Source organism: Poeciliopsis prolifica, unplaced genomic scaffold, assembly GCF_027474105.1.
Source record: "Poeciliopsis prolifica strain line A6 unplaced genomic scaffold, Auburn_PproV2 SCAFFOLD017, whole genome shotgun sequence".
Classification (NCBI taxonomy): Eukaryota; Metazoa; Chordata; class Actinopteri; order Cyprinodontiformes; family Poeciliidae; genus Poeciliopsis; species Poeciliopsis prolifica.
The window spans coordinates 5,812,080-5,829,432 of record NW_026562392.1 but is presented as its reverse complement, the minus strand read 5'-3'; the positions used below and the strand labels follow the sequence as shown (position 1 = coordinate 5,829,432).

At 42.5% G+C, this 17,353-nt stretch overlaps 1 protein-coding gene across 1 annotated transcript in view; it reads left to right on the top strand.

Annotated features, from left to right (window-relative positions):
* Positions 1-17,353, top strand: part of znf407 (zinc finger protein 407) — a 179,549-nt gene that overhangs the window by 93,402 nt on the left and 68,794 nt on the right. The window contains exon 6 of the mRNA XM_055042037.1: positions 15,957-16,123. Within this exon, the coding sequence (XP_054898012.1) occupies positions 15,957-16,123 (167 nt within the window). The remainder of the gene's footprint in view (positions 1-15,956; positions 16,124-17,353) is intronic.

The following is a 17,353-nucleotide window of genomic DNA, read 5'->3' as shown; positions in this document are numbered from 1 at the left end:
TTTGAACAATATTAGAAGTACATTGAAAAATGCAAATAAACATTCTTTTAAATTAAAAAATGAGCATTATATTGCCGAAAATGGAATAATATAACTTTGCCATTTGTAGCAAAGGATGCACCAATTAATTGAGGCTTAATTTTTTTTTAGGGAATTTTTATAGAATGAAACTATGCCACTGGAGATGTTTTGGTTAGAATTTTAATTTATTTGTATTTTATTTTTACTTTATTTATCATAAATACAAAATGTATCTATTTTTTGTACATTTCTGGCTTAATTGCTCATTTGAATGTGTCCTTGTTTCAGCCCCTTTTGACTCTTTATATTCCAGCATAATCAATAATTTGATTATTTCAACTATGGATTCATTACGATTTAATCCGATTGATCATTTCGACCCTCCTCATGTTTTTCATCAATATTTTTTTATTTATTTTGACTTTTATTATGAAAAATAAAAGTCTTTTATTATGAAAAATAAGTCTTTTATTTTCCACATCTTTATTGTAAATAATTAAAGTGTGGAATATGCTGTGTGTTTTTGTACGCATCAGGTGAGATTTGACTACATTTACAATCTGCCTAAAACCAAATCATTCTTTATTTTTTTTTTTTCTGTCCCAATTGGTAAAAGTCTTCCACCGAAACGGGATGTACTTTCAAACGGTGATGCTCGTGTTTATGTAGTTAGTAGATATCTATTAAGTCATGCCTCTGCAGTGCAGAGGAGGTTTTTCAAGTTGAAACAAATATGAAATTGCATGAAAACTGGAGGGCCTTTAACCCAACGGTTTTATGAAAACCCTTTGTCTGACTGGGGAGATTAAACAAGTGCAAAACCCAAACGTTAATATAACCGGGGAGACTTCTAAAAGAATAAAATAATAACATTTTTATCTCCGTGTTCCCTCCCAGATGCTTCCCAGAGTCTATTACTCTCCATGTTTGCAGATACACAGATACCAGAGGATAACTGTTATGGCTATTCATCTGAAGCACCACACACACATAACACGGCGAGTTCACTTCGCAGACACACTCGTACATAAATTCACCTGCTTCCCCGCGTCGTCTCCAGCCTCTGCGTTCAGGTAAAGCAGTTAAATTTATGGCTTAACAATAATGGGACAAACTGTGTGTCTCGTTGCGATTCCTCAGGTATTCTGTGATTAAATAAATGTCCCCGCTCTTTTCATAAAGCTTGTTTATGGCACTGTGGCACCATATGCTGCCGCTTCCACCCCACCCACCCATCTCCTTCACTCTCTCCCTGCTTAATTCTCTTTTTCTTCGCTTCTCCTTCTCGCTCCGCGGTTGCGGGGAAAAAGCCAAAGTTGCGAGTGAACGTGCAAGCCTCCAAACCTTCACGGCCTGCTATCATCGAGTCAGTCCTAATCGCTGTGTAAATTCACAGAGAGCACAGAAAACCGTTTGAGTTATCCAGCGTCCTTTGTGTGTGTGTGTGTGTGTGTGTCTGTGTGTGTGTGTTTGTGTGTGTGTGTGTGTGTGTGTGTGTGCTTGTGTGTGTGTGCGTGTGTGTGTGTGTGTACATATGCGGATGTGTGTTTTCCTTCTTTTTTTGTTGTTTTGTTGTTGTTTGTTTTAAAGAAAAAGCGAAACCAAATCAGAAAAGCAATTAATTTCTCCAGCCACAACATGGCAGTAAACACATGTGATTGTTCACCTCATTGTCTCGTCGGGTTTCTTCTCTGTTCCCCGTCAGACACTTGAGAGGCCAAGTGCAACTCCGTGTGACTTTTCTCGTGATTATTAATGGCCGCCTCACATTAACTTCGCTCTGGTAATATACTCCGACAATGGCCCAAATCACCTGAGCGATGAGGACGACGACGGCGGCCCCCGTGTCCCCTTGTCCAGCCAGCTCTGTGGCGGCTACTCCGCTAACCCCTCCCTATCCTCAATGACCAAGATTAATGAAACCCCCGTCGTTTTTAATTAGCATGGCCGCAGTCATCAATTACGTCTGCCCCACCCCAAATACAAATATTGTTATATTTTTTGGGGGGAAGACGGGGGGCTCTTGATTTATTTCATTGTGGCGGCCGAAGGAGTGAGATGAATGGCCTCCCATCATGGTCATTTGTGGAGATGAGGAGGAGAAGAGAAGGGGGAGGCTGCGGCGGCGAGGGGTAATAAGATCAGTGCAGGGAAGAAGGGGGTCGGCGCCTCACGCTGTACAGTAGAGGATGTGAACATGGCTGGTTGCAGATAAAGTCGAGTCTCTCCGTGTCGCCGGACTGCGTTCGCACAACTCAGAACTTCTGAGTCGTTTCTCCAAATCCAAACCTGGAAGGTTCAATTTGCTTTCGAGGCAATTTAAGCACCAAGTGGTTCAGATTCGACAGCTTCTGGTTGAGGCGACTGTTTTGATGCTGCCAGATACCGCAAACTTTCACAAGTTATAATTTTAAAAGTGAAAAGCTTACAAAGCAGAGGTGTTCAGTAGACCCCATCACACTAAAGCCTATGTTAATTAGATTTAAGTGGCAAGATACATAAACGCTTAGTAAATAACTCTCCATTATCATCTCCCTGCTTTCCTATGACGCCCAGAACTCTGGTGGCACTTAAATACGGCACATTTATACAGGTGCCACTCACTCTGTCTGCTCTGACGAAGAATTGATCCGATTGACAGCAAAGTTGCGCAGTAAGACGAATATATTTTTACCGTATTATTATGTTTTAGTTTAACTATTCATACGTTAAACTAAAACAGACACATGTAGAAAGTGGCAGTAGTCCATCATAGCTGTGACAGGACACAATTTGTCTTTCAGCGTCCTCCGTTTCGTCGCTTTTAAGCCCATTCATAAGATTCTCTAAGTATTTCAACTTTGATGGTGAAACAAGAATCTGTGACACCGACTTTAGAGGCAATGTTTTCTCTGCATGCTTTATTGCCTGTACAATGTCCACTTTTTAAATCATACTTCATTTGGTATTTCCTGCTTCACGGGAATTGGACAGACAGGCTGGTTGTCTCTATCTGTCCCACAGGCATGGTGAGCCAGGTGTAAATGGCAAAAAAACAAACAAACATGGCTTTGGTTTGTCTCTCAATGAGTTTCTTCAAATTGATAAATGCAGAATGCTGATAAATACTAGGAAATGATTCCCTTTTTAGCTTCTTCCGAGGTGATGAAGCAAAGAAAACTAACATTTCAGAAGCGGGTGTGTGTGGCCTTTTGCACTTCTCTTGCTTTTCTTGAAGAACAGCAAGTCTGGAAATAAGTCGAGACTTACTCTAGAGCACTTATTTAAATTGAGAGATGAAAAAAAAACCTCAAGTCTGGGGTTTGAAGACTAAAAAAAAAAAAAACTAACTCAAATACTGTAATAAACCAAACGATTCGCTTTCTGCAGTTCTTCAAAGCGGCTGAAGTCTGACTCGGCTCTGTCATGATAATAGTGCGGCTTTATGACTCGAATATGTGTGCAGCTCCTTTTTGTGGTTTTCCTGAGCTCGGGTGTTTAAGCTGCGGTGAGCCACACAGCCGCTTGATTCTTGATGGCTACACACACACACACACACACTGATTTTTATTTTATACCCCTCCCGACACAACCATCGCCTGCCCTCTGGACTCAAGAGGGAACGGTGGGAAACATCTTGAATATTTTATGAGGCTTTGGAACCCCACCTTTCTCATCTTGCCCACCCCTCGAAAACCGCGGCCACTTCGTCCGGCAAAACCGCACGCGCCCACGCGCACACACCCGCATACACACTCGCGGAAAGAAATAATGTTTTAAATGCAATCATTGTCAGGCCCAAACAATGTCATTTATCAAGGGAGCATTTGGGACTGTATAATAAGTTTCACATTATTAATACAATTTTTCATCCTCTGTCAAGCCTATCTGATTTATGGCACGCGTGTGATCTAAGGTGATCATTGAATTACAATTCTAGTAATAAGAGAGAGAATGGACCTGGTTTACTTCTGCCCACTGGAGCACAACTCCTCCCCTCTTTCGCCCCCCATACACACACACACACACACACACACACACACACACACACACACACACACGTACACAGATAGAAGAAACTACCAGATTGAACCGATGAAACCAGTTTAGCAATTCACACCATTTATTTATGTAGATTTGTGTATTTCTGAGTAGAAAAATGCATACGTTGAACAACAGCTGAAACAGTTTTGACTTGCTTTTCCGTTTCCTTGACAAAATGAATTGGATTTAATCATATTTCTGTGGTGATTCTGTTCAGATAGTTTTATTTCTTAAATAGAGCAGGTTCTCACCGTCGTTTTTAATGTTGTGACAACAGCCAGTGTTTCTTCGGTTATATTTTATTGATGAAATGGGAACCCGAGATATTTGTACAACTAACAGTTTATTCAGAACAGGATATTAGCCTTTATTTCAAACATCTTACTTCAGAGCCACGTTTCTAAATTCATATTTCAACTATTTATTTGATTCATGATCAACTAAACTTCTTTGAAATTAGAAAATCTTAAGCTGAAGACGTAGTTTAAGAGCTGTAGTCGTCGGTGTTCAAAAACACGTTTTTGTCGATGCATTTTGACGCCTCTGTTGGCTCCTCTTTGGAAAGACAAATGACGAACAAGCACCTAAATTCTTCCTTTCATGAAGCCCTCTGTCAGCAATAAAACATAACTAGTTTGTTATAGAGGCACAAATGTAACTTCATTCGTAACAACATTCAAATCTGCTGAAAAAAGATTTCAATTCAGAGAGTTTCGCAATTCTTGACATGAGCATTATATTAAAATCTTACACCGACAAAAAAAAAACAACTTTCTCAATCTTAAAGTTAATCAAAGTTCTTATCTTTTACAAAAAGAATATATTAATTCATAACATAAGCCATATAGTTATATAACCCTCACTATTGTTTGCTACCTGGATCTGATGATCAACATTAGAGTGAACCAACATGTCCAAATGAATCCCAGTCAAAATGATTAGGCATAATCAAAACATAGTAAATTATTACGCTTGGTTAGTGGTTTGTATTGGAAACCTGCCATTATTTTTACTTTCTTGTATGCTTAAACTTTCTGATGAGAGACATCAACAGTGTAACTTTTACCTCTCAAGACTAATATTCCTGAGTTTAAGGCAGCGTGCCAGGGCCCTAGTTTTAGTGACAGAAAAGAGAAAATAAAACAAACAAATGAACCAGGGCCCTGTTAATTAGATCAAGAGCAAAGCTCATTATTCTAAAATGATATTGGCGCCCGGAGAGTAAATATGAGTGGCCTGTTTGGGGTGAGGGGGTGGAGAGGGGGGGACTCCGTAATGGGATAGGGATGCAGGTCGTTACAGGGCCCAATGATTTACAACCGCATGCTCTTTGATGTATAGACTGCACCTTTTATTAAGTGCCTGTCGTTATGGTCACTGGCTCAGTCATTTCCCTTTGTGTCTAATCAAAATCCATATCCGCACCAACTCCGGCCATCCAGAGCCCAGCTGCTGGGAAGCAAACTCTGTGGGAATGTCGGCCTTCCTGCTCGTCTGCTCCCTCCCACCTCGAGCGGAGGCTTACGTGTTGCAAGTGGCTGCAACTCTCATCAAGCAACAACAGATAAACAAATGGAAATGCGAAATTCTCTTGAGGTAATTAAATAACAAAGACAGACTCCCGTCATAAGATTTCGGCTGCGTTTCGTTTTGTGTGTGTGTGTGTTTGTTTGAGCGAGTATTTTCACTATTAGCGCTCTTGCTCTGCGCTTTATCGGATTAGCCCGTCGTCGAGGGCCCGCTGATCGCTGTCATACATCACCCTGTTTGATTTCTGTTTAGAGCGAATTTGAGGAGGCCGCTAATTGGATTGTGGCAGTTTAGCCCCGGTTAAAGATGGTAAACGGCTCCTCTACCCCGCTCAAACGCTCAGGCTCCGGAGCCCGCCGGTTCTCCTCAGGATCGCCACAATTTATGACACATTTTCTCTGTATTCTTAAAAGATAATTAGGTTTATCGCCAGTTTTTTTTTCTTTTCTCTTCCCCCCCACCTCCCATTACTTCTCTTTTGTGTACCTGAGAGCACACAATTGCAGCATGAAAACATAAATATTTCTGCAGCACAGCAGCGCTGGCAGGTGAGCCTAATGAAATTCTAGCAGTGTAATTTGATTTACGAGGTGCTAATGCGGCCTGATATTAGAGAGAAAAAGCTCTGATATGGCTGCCTTGTGCTGTATTTAAGGCCTATCAGAAGCCTGATAAAGAGCATCCTGTCCTCAGCACTGCGCCTGAGTTATTGTTGCAGATATTCATATTGATAGTAATTCTTCCCGACGCAATTTAGCACCGGCAATATATAAAAACGGAGATAATAGTTAATTTCGGTGGCTGTTGCTCAGATTGCGATGCTTTAAATTCAAGACTTTACAATAAAAAAATTAAAAAAATCTTTCAAGATGTGAAGCATGTGGACGCTTTTCAAAGTGTTTAAAAGATGTGTGTGTGCGTGTGTGTTGATGGGGTCTTGGATTGGCCTTTGATCCCTGCCACATCACACAAGTCACATTTTCTCCCATTTTAGCAGGAGGCCCGTTTTGTTTCTTTTTCTTTTTTCTAAAGCTCTTGATTTGCGGCCATTTTGTTGAAGCATTTTGAATAATTGTCTAATATCTGTAAGGCCTCTTAAGCTTTTAAGGTGAACCAAGAGAGGCAACAAGACATCATAAACACAAAAAGAAATCCTTTGAGGGGTTCATTTACTTCTCAAAAGGACTTCTTTCTAATTGAGGTTGGTGTGTGTTGTGGTGTATCCGCAGGGTGTGTGTGTATATGTGTGTGTGTGTGTGTGTGTGTGTGTGTGTGTGTGTGGGGTGTGTGTGTGTGTGTGTGTGTGTGTGTGTGTGTGTGTGTGTGTGTGTGTGTCCGTGTTTGCATGGACTTCTGAGGGTCATATCCAGGTTTGTCTGTTTGGGACCGTTGAGCTATGGCTCCCAATAAAAACAGGCAATAACAGGGCCACCACAGAGGGACCTGGCCTTTGTGCCTCCCCTCCTTCCTCGCACCCCCCCCTCCAACCCTCTCCGCTCCTCTGCACCCCCTAAGTTATGAGCTGAATAACCGTGCAACAATATTAAGATAACATTTCCTGATTGTTTGTCAGGCAGGAGGCTCCTTCACCCCGCTTTCATCACGTCCACCATGTTCATGAAATTGACAATTTGTATTTGCCCTACAGCGGGATAAACAGGAGATTATCTGATGGGCTTGGTCTTTTATTATTTATTTCATTATCTTTTTTTTTTTTTCTTCTTCTTCTTTTTCTTCTCCTTCGTCCCTCCTCCGCCCCCCTCTTCTTCTTCTTCTTCTTCTTCTTCTTCTTCTTCTTCTTCTTTCTCTCTTTCTTTCATTCTTTCTCCTGGGATTGAAGGTAAACACAAATCAGCCGCAGCATCTCTGTTGCGTGCCGTTGTTTGTATTGCAGTCGTACGCAGCGCCGCTCGTCTCACTGGAGGTTCATTTACTGCACTTCTTCCAGTAACTTTGACTTTCTTATTTTTTTGTTTTGCTTCAGCTTTTTGTGCTGCAGTTCTAAGCAGCTATGGGTCAGTTCAGGCTTTTTAATTATTTATTTTTTGGATTTCTGCTTTAACCCATCTACTTTCATTTCCTGCCCATAAACTCATCACTTCCACTCAGGCCGTGGCGCATCTGTGTTAGTTTAAGTATTTTCAGGATGTATGGTAATAAAGTAAAAATGAAAGCACTTCTACAAAACCGTTTTCTCATCGTTGCATGTTAACTTACTCTGTTTAGGAAACGTTTTTGTGGCTTTTATTTATTAATAGCCGGACAGGAAAACAGACAGAGACAGAGGGGGGAAGACGTGCAGTAAATGGCCTGGCGCCTGGAATCAAACCGGGAACATTATGTTGCGCTTGCTCTGTGCGGCTCCCCCACCCCGCATTAACGCACTTTTTTTTTCTGCACAATGAAGAAAATGTACCTGAAGAGTTTACTTTACACCCCGTGACCATGTGCTGTTAATCTCAGTTTGGGCAAGTCCACTCTCACTGAAATATAACCCCTGTTTAAGCCAGGACATCTTAAAGGGACTTGTAGGAGTTATTTATTGAGCAATCTGTACTGTGGTTTTGAAAAACACAATTTATTTTGGTCAAAATGTGAAGAAATCATTTGGATTTCCGTCATGTCTTTGAAGTATGATAGTCATTTTGATAGGCTCCATTACTTAATAGTTTTGGAGATCGGTTGGGTTGAATTCACAGTGTTCTGCCGTGCCATGACATGGCATGTTGTTGGGGGTTTTTTTCTATGATGTCATGTCTTGTTCGAAGGTTTTGTGTAAAATCGACTATCTTGGAATGGCATTTTAATGCTCTGGGTATAAATACTAGATAATTAATAAGCAAATAATAAAACCATAAGTGATAAATGATAAATGGCCTAGGCTTCATGTTCAGCCTTCTGAGATGAGTGATATTCTTGAGATAGTTTGAGACTATGTAATGATATTATAGCGATCATGATGAAATCTGCAGCTTTTATGTGGTGGATTTATTTATTTTCTTGAACTGTTCAAATATATTGTAGTTTCAAAGAATCAACATTAAAATTTTGAATTACATTGCATTCTAAGTATTCAAGATTTGTATTTCCTGTGAGTAAAGAAATTATGTGGCTTCAGTGACAAAAAACAACATCAGTAAAACGGCTAAATATCCCTCTGGCGTTGTGGTAACCAGCGGCTCTAGCAAATCTTGTGAAAACATATTTTTATGAGCCTCAAATACAGAACGTTTGACTTTGTGTATTTATGTTTGGGATGTCTGTTTTTGAAATGAAAAAGCAGGTCGGCTAGTCATGGGAGAGTGCAGAGACTGGCTAAGCGTTAACCGCTAGCAAATACGCTGGCGTTGGGTTCAGAGATTCCTATTGATGCTGTTTCTACGCGTAGAGACCACTGAAAACAATTCTCTTCGTCAAACACATAAGAACCCAGTTTAACACTTTTTAAGCATCAAAAACACTTTGAAATTAGACAAATATGAGTACAATACAGCATTGTAAAAGCTGAACTGAAATATTCTTGACTGACTGGATTCTTTGCAGTGATGTTTCTAAGTCTGCGAAATCCGACAACAAAAATAAGCTAAAGAACATTTTCTGGAAAAAAAAAAGGAAATAAAAAAACGTAAAACACAAGCCCACATCTTCCCATCTCAACAAACCAAAGTACAGCCTGCCTGAGCAGATAGCAAAACCGTAAGGTAGCAAAAACTGTATACAGGCTCAGGCTTAATTGAATTAGCTGCATTTGAATGTGAAACTAAGCATTATGCCGAAAACTGATTTGCACCCGCAGACCACAAAGGCCACAGCTCTTCCTGAAGCACTTCTCCTTAGCACTGTGAGTGATGATGTTGCCCTCCTCAATCTCTTGCCTCCCGGGGGAAAACCCAACCTGTCGTCGGTCAACGTTGAGCCCGCAAACGAAAACTAACGAAGCCTGTGACTTTACTTAGGAAACAGTTGTCCCAGAAATGTAATCTTTTACCCATTTTTTTCTTTTTTTTTCTTCCCCCCGCTCCCCAACGAACCGCCCGCCCCGGCCTCTAATCAGGTTTCAATTGACTGCCACTGAAGGAAGAGCTTCTCCTCAAGACGCTTATATAGGTCCGAACCGAGTCAGACGCCATTTAGAGCTTACTCAGTCTTCCTCCCAATATCTCGGAGAGCTCAGGGCCAAATGATTTAATCTTCATTCAGCTAATTTAGTCTGGATTTAAGCTGCCGGGGTTGTCGAAGTGCAGAGTGATGGAGTCTGAAAACAGGATGAGAAGGAGAAAAACGGAAGGAAGGAGAAAGGGGAAAAACAGGGAGAGATGAAGTTGGAGCGATGGAGGGAGGAAGAAAAAAAAGGAGATGAGGGAGGAGGAGGAGTGGGTAGAAAGGCGGTGGGGGCTGCTGAAGATGATGATCCATCCTGACCCTAGTGAATGCTGTCATGTTCCCCCCTCTAGGTAATCTCTCTCACTCTCTTGCTATTTTACATGTGAAAATGCTCTCCTGACAGTTGCATATCAGATAAATTTTCCTCTTTTTTTATTTATTTTTTTATCCCCCTCCTCCTCCCTTCGCCATCTCCGCTCCGCTCCCTTCGCCAAATAAACAACAGTCTTCACTTTGAAGTTGTCTGTTTGTGTCAGTTTGGCTTCGGGCGAGCGTCGGCCTCTCCCTCTTCTGTCTTTGTGCTGCAGCGCGAGAGAGCGTAGCGGATCGCTTCCTCTGCGCGATGGCCGGCCAGAACAATGCGGAGAGAGTTCGGGACGGGGGGAAAGCGGTTTGGTGCGTCCGAACGGGTCCACATCACCGGATCTGGCCGGATGAATTCAGGGGGAAGGGCTTGGAAACAAGTAGAGGCGCGTTGCCAGCGTGGACTGAGCTTCCAGATACGCTTTTGTAAGACAGAAATTGTTCATGGACTGGGTTAAAAATCACCCTTTTTAAAAAGAAAAATAATAATGAAACAGTAAACACACACTCTGCAGGTTCTCCCTCAACAGACACAGCCTCGCCACTTGGGGGTGGTAGTGAGTGTGTGGTAATGAACCAGATTGTTTTTTTTTTTTTTTACCCCTTTTCTTTTTTACTTTTTTTCCCCCTTTCCCAGCCCCTATTAGAGGTGCAGTAACTCCTCCTGAGGGATCTCTGTCACAATTAAAGCCAGCGATGTTCTGACAGTCGCCCCACGTGCCGGAACTGACTCAGGATCACACCGCAGTATAGATATGGTAATGAGTGACAGTATGGATACGGCGGCATGCCGGCTCTCTGGATGTCGACTACCAGACGCTCACCTGTGTCTGCGAATAAATCGGCGCAGAACGTCAATCAGGCGACTCTGCTTCGCCATCAAGAGAGGGAAGGAGCCGGAGACACAGGAGGAGGGAAGAGGAGAAATATAATGAATCAAAGTGGGGCTTGTCTGTGATTGCAGATGAGCGTTTCGTGAAGTTATTGCCTCGCTTTCTTATGTACGTCTGATTTATTTTCGTCTCCTTTATTTGTGCGCTAAGACGACGATGTAAACATATGGTGTGGAAGTATATATTTACACATATAGAAGGTGTCATACAGTTGTAATTTACTGAGTCTGAGATTCTGGTGCATTTCTGCACTTTTGCCAGTATTTTTAAAGCACCTCGCCTGTCGTAGCGCTACAATATACCCAGACTAATTACAGAGATTGTTTGTCTCCTATATGTATATAAAATGCAATGGTCAGTGGTTTTTATTAGTCTTTGTTTTGCTGTAAACCATTTAGTCGGAGTAAAACACTTGGATTTCCTCTTGTGATGTCACAACAGGCCGGCTGTGGTATCTTGAGCAATTCTGACTACGCTTGTTTTTCTTGTTCTCAGTTATTTTCAATGATTTAATGGTAGGGATGAAACGGTGCACAAATAATACAGTTTGGTACTTATTGTTAAGGTCAAAGTTGGGAATGTATTTGGTTTGCGCAAGAAAAACAGAATCTGGATGGATGATACAACGAGAAAGCGCTCAATAATGGGAAATGTTGTTTAGGATGTTTTTAAATTAGAGCTGTACAGAAATCTTAAAATGTAGAAGACTTTTTTTGTTGTTTTTTTTGTTTTTTTTTTACTTTGGAACTGATTCCTCATTACAGTACCTGTCTGTTGTCCGTCTCTCGTGCTGTGCGGCCATTTTGGATTGTTGAATGCTGCGGGTGTCTGGATTTGTGCTTCAGATTTTTCTTAGGTTAATCTCCATTCAGCTCGACGTCGTAGTGCACATTTCTTCCTCCGCTGTAGCTGCATGGAAAACCTTGATCCCATACTCCAGAGCGATAGCTTGGGAGTCCTCTCATTTCTGTTTTAAAGTTGCGCTGCACACAGAGTTCCGAATATAAACATCCTGCATGTGCTCAGGTATAAAACGTTGCTGATTTGTCCAGTGCCTTTGGCAAAATGGCTTTATCTGATGTTTTCATTGCTTTGGTGTCAATACGGCCCTATTTAATTGTGTTGACTTGTGTTCATAATGGCTGCAGCAAAACATCTGAGCTGCAGGTGAAACACTGCATGGATTTCTGGATGATTTGTTGACGAGAAAGAAGCAAAAGGAGTTTCTCAGAAGGTGCACATTTCATCCTTGAAGTCATGAAGAGATCATTTGTAGTGTCAGTCAGTGGGAGAGGAAATGTGGAGTTGTTTCATGTCAACTTCCTGTCTGGTGTGATGTCATCAGCCTAAATGCACATAATTTGGAGTAAAAAGTTCCTAAAAAAAAAAAATAAAACAACAACTTTGCTTTTTCTGCAGTTCCTTTAGCAAATACCAAACCATCATTATCATCCAACTGTGATTTTGTAATCATTGCACAAATGGTATTGAAAGACAACTCATCGCCTTTTGGTAAATTCAGAGGGATCTTATTTGAGATGCTCTGGTTAGTAGGCCAGAAATCTGATTCTGACGGCTTAGATCGGCGTTTGCTCAGCCAGCTACTAAAACTTCAGATTTTCCCCCAATCAGGAAAAGTATCTATAGAAAACGTCGGATGACGGTTGGGGTCATGCTTTGATTCATTGATGGGGATGTCCTTCATTTTTATTCAAAACTACCACCTCTACTAGAGACTCAGCAGATCAACATGTTAACCTGAGGAGGGGGAAACGTACTGGAAGATCGGACTTTAAAGAATACTTGATATCCACATGAAAGCACACCACATGTATTTCTGAAGACATCATTGGAGCTCTTTTGAAGGAGGATATTTTAAAGTACATGCTCTATGAATGCCTTCTTGTGTAATTTAGATTATTTTCTTTTTTGTTTTTTTTAAATCGGGTGTTGTATTTTCATAGGGAGGACTTTGCGAATTTATTTCCACGACTTTGAGTTTAATTCTCTGATAAGTTTTCAGACATTTGAAATGGACAGAAATCTAATTTTCTCTTCTTCCTCCCTTCTCCCCTCCAAGCACACACACCTGCTCTCTCCCGCTCTCCATCCGTCTGCCGCTCTGCCTCCCACCTCTGGGTGCGATCTTTATTTTTTTTTTCGTTATTTTATTTTATTTTATTTTTTTTGCCCTGTGCCTGGCTGTTTAGAGGCACTATGCATATGTATGGGCGAGGCGGTGGATCGTGACGGGATCTGACATGCAGGGACAAGATCAAAGCGCTCCATCTCATCCCGTAAAAGCAGACGCAAACCTTCCTCTCATCCTTACAAAAACCCCCACCGACTCTGCCAGCTCCTCCTGCGCCTCCATCCTTCCCTCTTCCTCTCGGCTTCCTGATCTCACGCCACTCGTCCCACCGCGCTCGCCGCCCGCGCTCGCGCCCTTCGAGGCCCGCGCCGACTGGGCGATTACGCCCCGATGATAAACAATGGCCCCCCGTTTAGCTCATAAAGCAAAAGGAATGTTGTGCATAATGCTTACAATAAAAGATAGCATCTCTTCACTCATCTTATTTACCTCTGCCTGGCAGGCGAGCTGTTACTATAAATACCACAGGGAGAGGAGAGGAAGAGGAGGGAGGTGGAAGGAGCTGCAGATGCTGCTGGTCGCATAAAGTCTGGAGAGGAGAGTTAGAAACCAGGATTCTCATTTTAAGTCACGTTTTGTTTGTGTGGCACATTTCAACAACAAGGCAGATCAAAGTGCTTTACATCTTAAAAGCACTTGATCTGCAATAAACATTACATTGTCGAACTGTCATCATCAAGAAAGCACAATCATGTTCAGCTTATTGATAATCAAGGGAAACTCTACACAGGTGGAGTTTTAAGCCTTGATTTAAAGCACGTGTGTCAAACCCGAGGCCCCGGGGACAAATCTGGCCCGCCACAACTTTTTATGTGGCCCTTTGGAGTCCAGAGGTGCACATAAACTTTCAAGATGACTGTTGTGTAATTTTATTTTTTGAATTTCTTATCAATCAAATCAGAGCAGTTTTTTTCTGCTTTCTGCCAAAATTAATACAAAATTTTGTTTAGAATTTTGGAGACATATTGCCAATAGTTAGAATAAAAGAACAATGTTTATTTTACTCAAACTTACACCAACAAAGAGTAAAATCAGAGACACCGATCATTTTAAATGATCTCTTAATTTTTAACTTTAAGAAGTTCTCAGCGAATGCAGAGACAGCTACTTATTCATGCTTTAACCATTCGTGAATGTTTGACACCCCTGATTTGAATGGACTCGGCGTTTCAGCTGTTTTGAGGTTTTCTATGCTCCAGATTAGTGGAGCATAGAAACTGATGCTTGGTTCTGGTTCTGAGGATACAGACCAGAACCAGAAGGGCCCACAACAACAGACCTTGAGCGCGCTTCGGTGCTAAGCCATTAAACGTGCGTCCGCCGTCGTTCTAAAGCCGCCTCATCCTTCCTCGCAATTGAGCCGAAGACGCCCTTGTAAACCGTCGCTCGGCGACATCTTCATCACATTTAGATCCATCTCCATGGAGCATATAGATTGATACGAAAGCCAGCTTCCATCCCTCCAACCTTCCCCACACCTCCACCCTCTCCCTCTTCCTTTCCAGTAAGAAAGATGTATGAGTTTGAATTATTGATTCAGACACATGCTACATGCTGCTCGGAGTCATTATTTGTTCAGGTGAGTGTCACGCTGCTCGCTATGAAACAGATACCGCGGGGATTAAGCGACACAATCAGGACTTAAAGACAGCCGCCCTCCCTAAAATAACACGGCCCCTCGCTGCAAGACGAATGCTCCCCAAAAGCTGACTTCATTTGTTTATGACTCGCGCATTAGTCATTCTGCGCCTAAATTATCGCACGGGGGTAAAGATTAATTCAAGCACAGGCGGGTTTCGCTATTGTCTTCTGCGTTTCTGTTTTTCCTTTTTTTTCCCCCCCCCCATTCTTTTTCTCAAAGCCGAACAAGGCGGCGGATGAATATAGGTGCAAACATCCTACACACTGATTAAAAAGCCAGAGCTGTGTGTTTTTTTTCCCTCATCATCTTCTTCTCTTTCTTCGTTCTTTTTTCATCAGTCGTAGGCGTGAAGAATAGACAGATGTCCAGAGCGAAGACAGAATGGCGTGCATATTCACACGCCATATTTTGAGTGCCTTTGGCATCATCCAACAAAAACAAAAATGAAAAAAAATAAAGATAAATAAATAAATGAAAAAATGCACCAAACAATGAATCATGTCTTACATTCATTGACTTGATTCTGACTATCTGAACTATGTGACGCTGTAGTGATCTTAAAACAAAAAGCTGTGCTGCAGAGCGGGTTCTGATAGGCAGAGATGCTCCGGTTCAAGAGCCTTAAGAGGATAGCAGGAGGTAAAATGTTGCTAACTGTTCATTTAGCCCTGGCTAAGTGGTTGGGGACACTGGACAGGTGAACTCTATTCTCCCCACTGGCCCTGCAGGGTGTGTGTGTGTCTGTGTGTGTGTGTGTGTGTGTGTGTGTGTGTGTGTGTGTGTGTGTGTGTGTGTGTGTGTGTGTGTGTGTGGACTGTAACAGAATTTCTCTAGTCCTCTGGGCCCTGGTGCAAAGCAGAGAATAAATGGTGGAGGTGGCAGGTCTGGACAGAAAAATCAATGCCTGCTTATACAGACATGACACACCAGCAGCCAACTGCATTCTGTGTGTGTGTGTGTGTGGGTGTGTGTGTGTGTGTATGTGTGTGTGTTTGGATGTACAGAACACAATCACACAGCCTCCGTGCTCTGTGGGTGTAAGTACTAGTGCCCAGCAAACCCCCATTTCCTCTCTCTCTCTTTCTCTTTTTCTCAGTAGATTTTCTACCGTTTTCTTTCTTTCTTTATTTTTTTAACATCAGCTTTGGGATCAGTAAATAACTTCTTGTTTCATCCCCTCCTTCCTCCTCCTGGTCCCGCTCCTCTTGGCTCTCTTACCCTCCCGCAGGAAGTTCGAATGCGAGCTGTGCGACCGCTCCTTCAGCGAAAAGTGGGCCTTGAACAACCACATGAAACTGCACAACGGGGAGAAGCCGTACAAGTGCATCTGGCCGTCCTGCCACTACGCCTTCCTCAACCTGTCGGCCATGAAGGACCACTACAGGACGCACACCGGTGAGACACACAGCCGCCGATTCTCGGCGGCTGCGCCTCCCGTCCTCCACCCCAAAAAAAAAAAAAAGGAAAAAACCCCACATGTTTGCACCTTGAACGTCTTGACATTGCAACCTTGAACGTCGACATGAATAGTTTTGTTTTAATAAAATCAAGCGCAGCTGATTGTGTTCAGTCACTTAATTCTATACTGACAGAGAGAGAATGGACTGACTTCAAAAGATTCAGTACATTTGTTATGTGTAATCAAACTGAGAGATCCTCAGCTCAGGTGGGAAAATACAATATAATGACGCAACAGCTATTAGTCGTACATTCTGAAAATCTGCTATTTGTAGAAGAAATGACTGGAAACGTGTGGAAGAAGTTGCTCTGACTGGCCCCTTTTTGTTTGGGATGGAGCTTTTCTGTGTACCACAGTAGTGAGAGTGTCATGCTGCGGGCACGGCTTCCTCCGGACTACAAAAGTCCTGGGAAGAGGTTTAACCCTCCAGCTGGACGGTCGTTATTATCCAGCTAAAGCTACAAGCGAACACGCTCACGTCAAAATCTCACTGAGAATCTGAGGCAAGACTTGAAAAGTGACAATCACAGAGGTTTTCCCTCTCCGTCTGACCGAGCGTGGATTTATTTCCAAGGAAGAACGGGCAACGTCTTCACATTTGCAAAGAAAGGTTAGCAAAGCGCGTGCCTTTTTTCGCCTCCACGTCACATTTGTGCGCTACTTTGTTTCGGCCTCGTGCAAAATCCCAATAAAACACAGTGAACTTTTGTGGTCGCAACGAGGCAAAATGTACGGGAAAAAAAAAAGTTCCTGTGGCAGGAATGCGCTTGCGAGGCATTGCAAGTGGCACTCCAAAGGGCAGAATCCATGAGATCTGACGTTTATGGGCAGTCAACGAGTTTGGGACAAAGAGCTGTTTATCCGTACTTGGATCCGCTAAAATCCACTTTATGGCTGCGGACTTGAGTGAAATCGAAGTTTATGTGAACTGTGAAAATCTCACATTTACCATGAATCTTCTCAGCCTTGGCTGGAAGGAACATTCACAAGTTTGGGCCAATAATAGCCGCCGCTCGTCCATCTGTAGTCGTTATGAACATCCAGGCGAAGAGGAGCCAGCTCTTGGCAGCCAGTCGGACGGTTAAACACAACCTCCTGATCCTGATAGAACTGTGCCTGCTAGGAGACGCCTCGTCGGCCAATTAAGAGTTTAAAGGGGAGAAGAT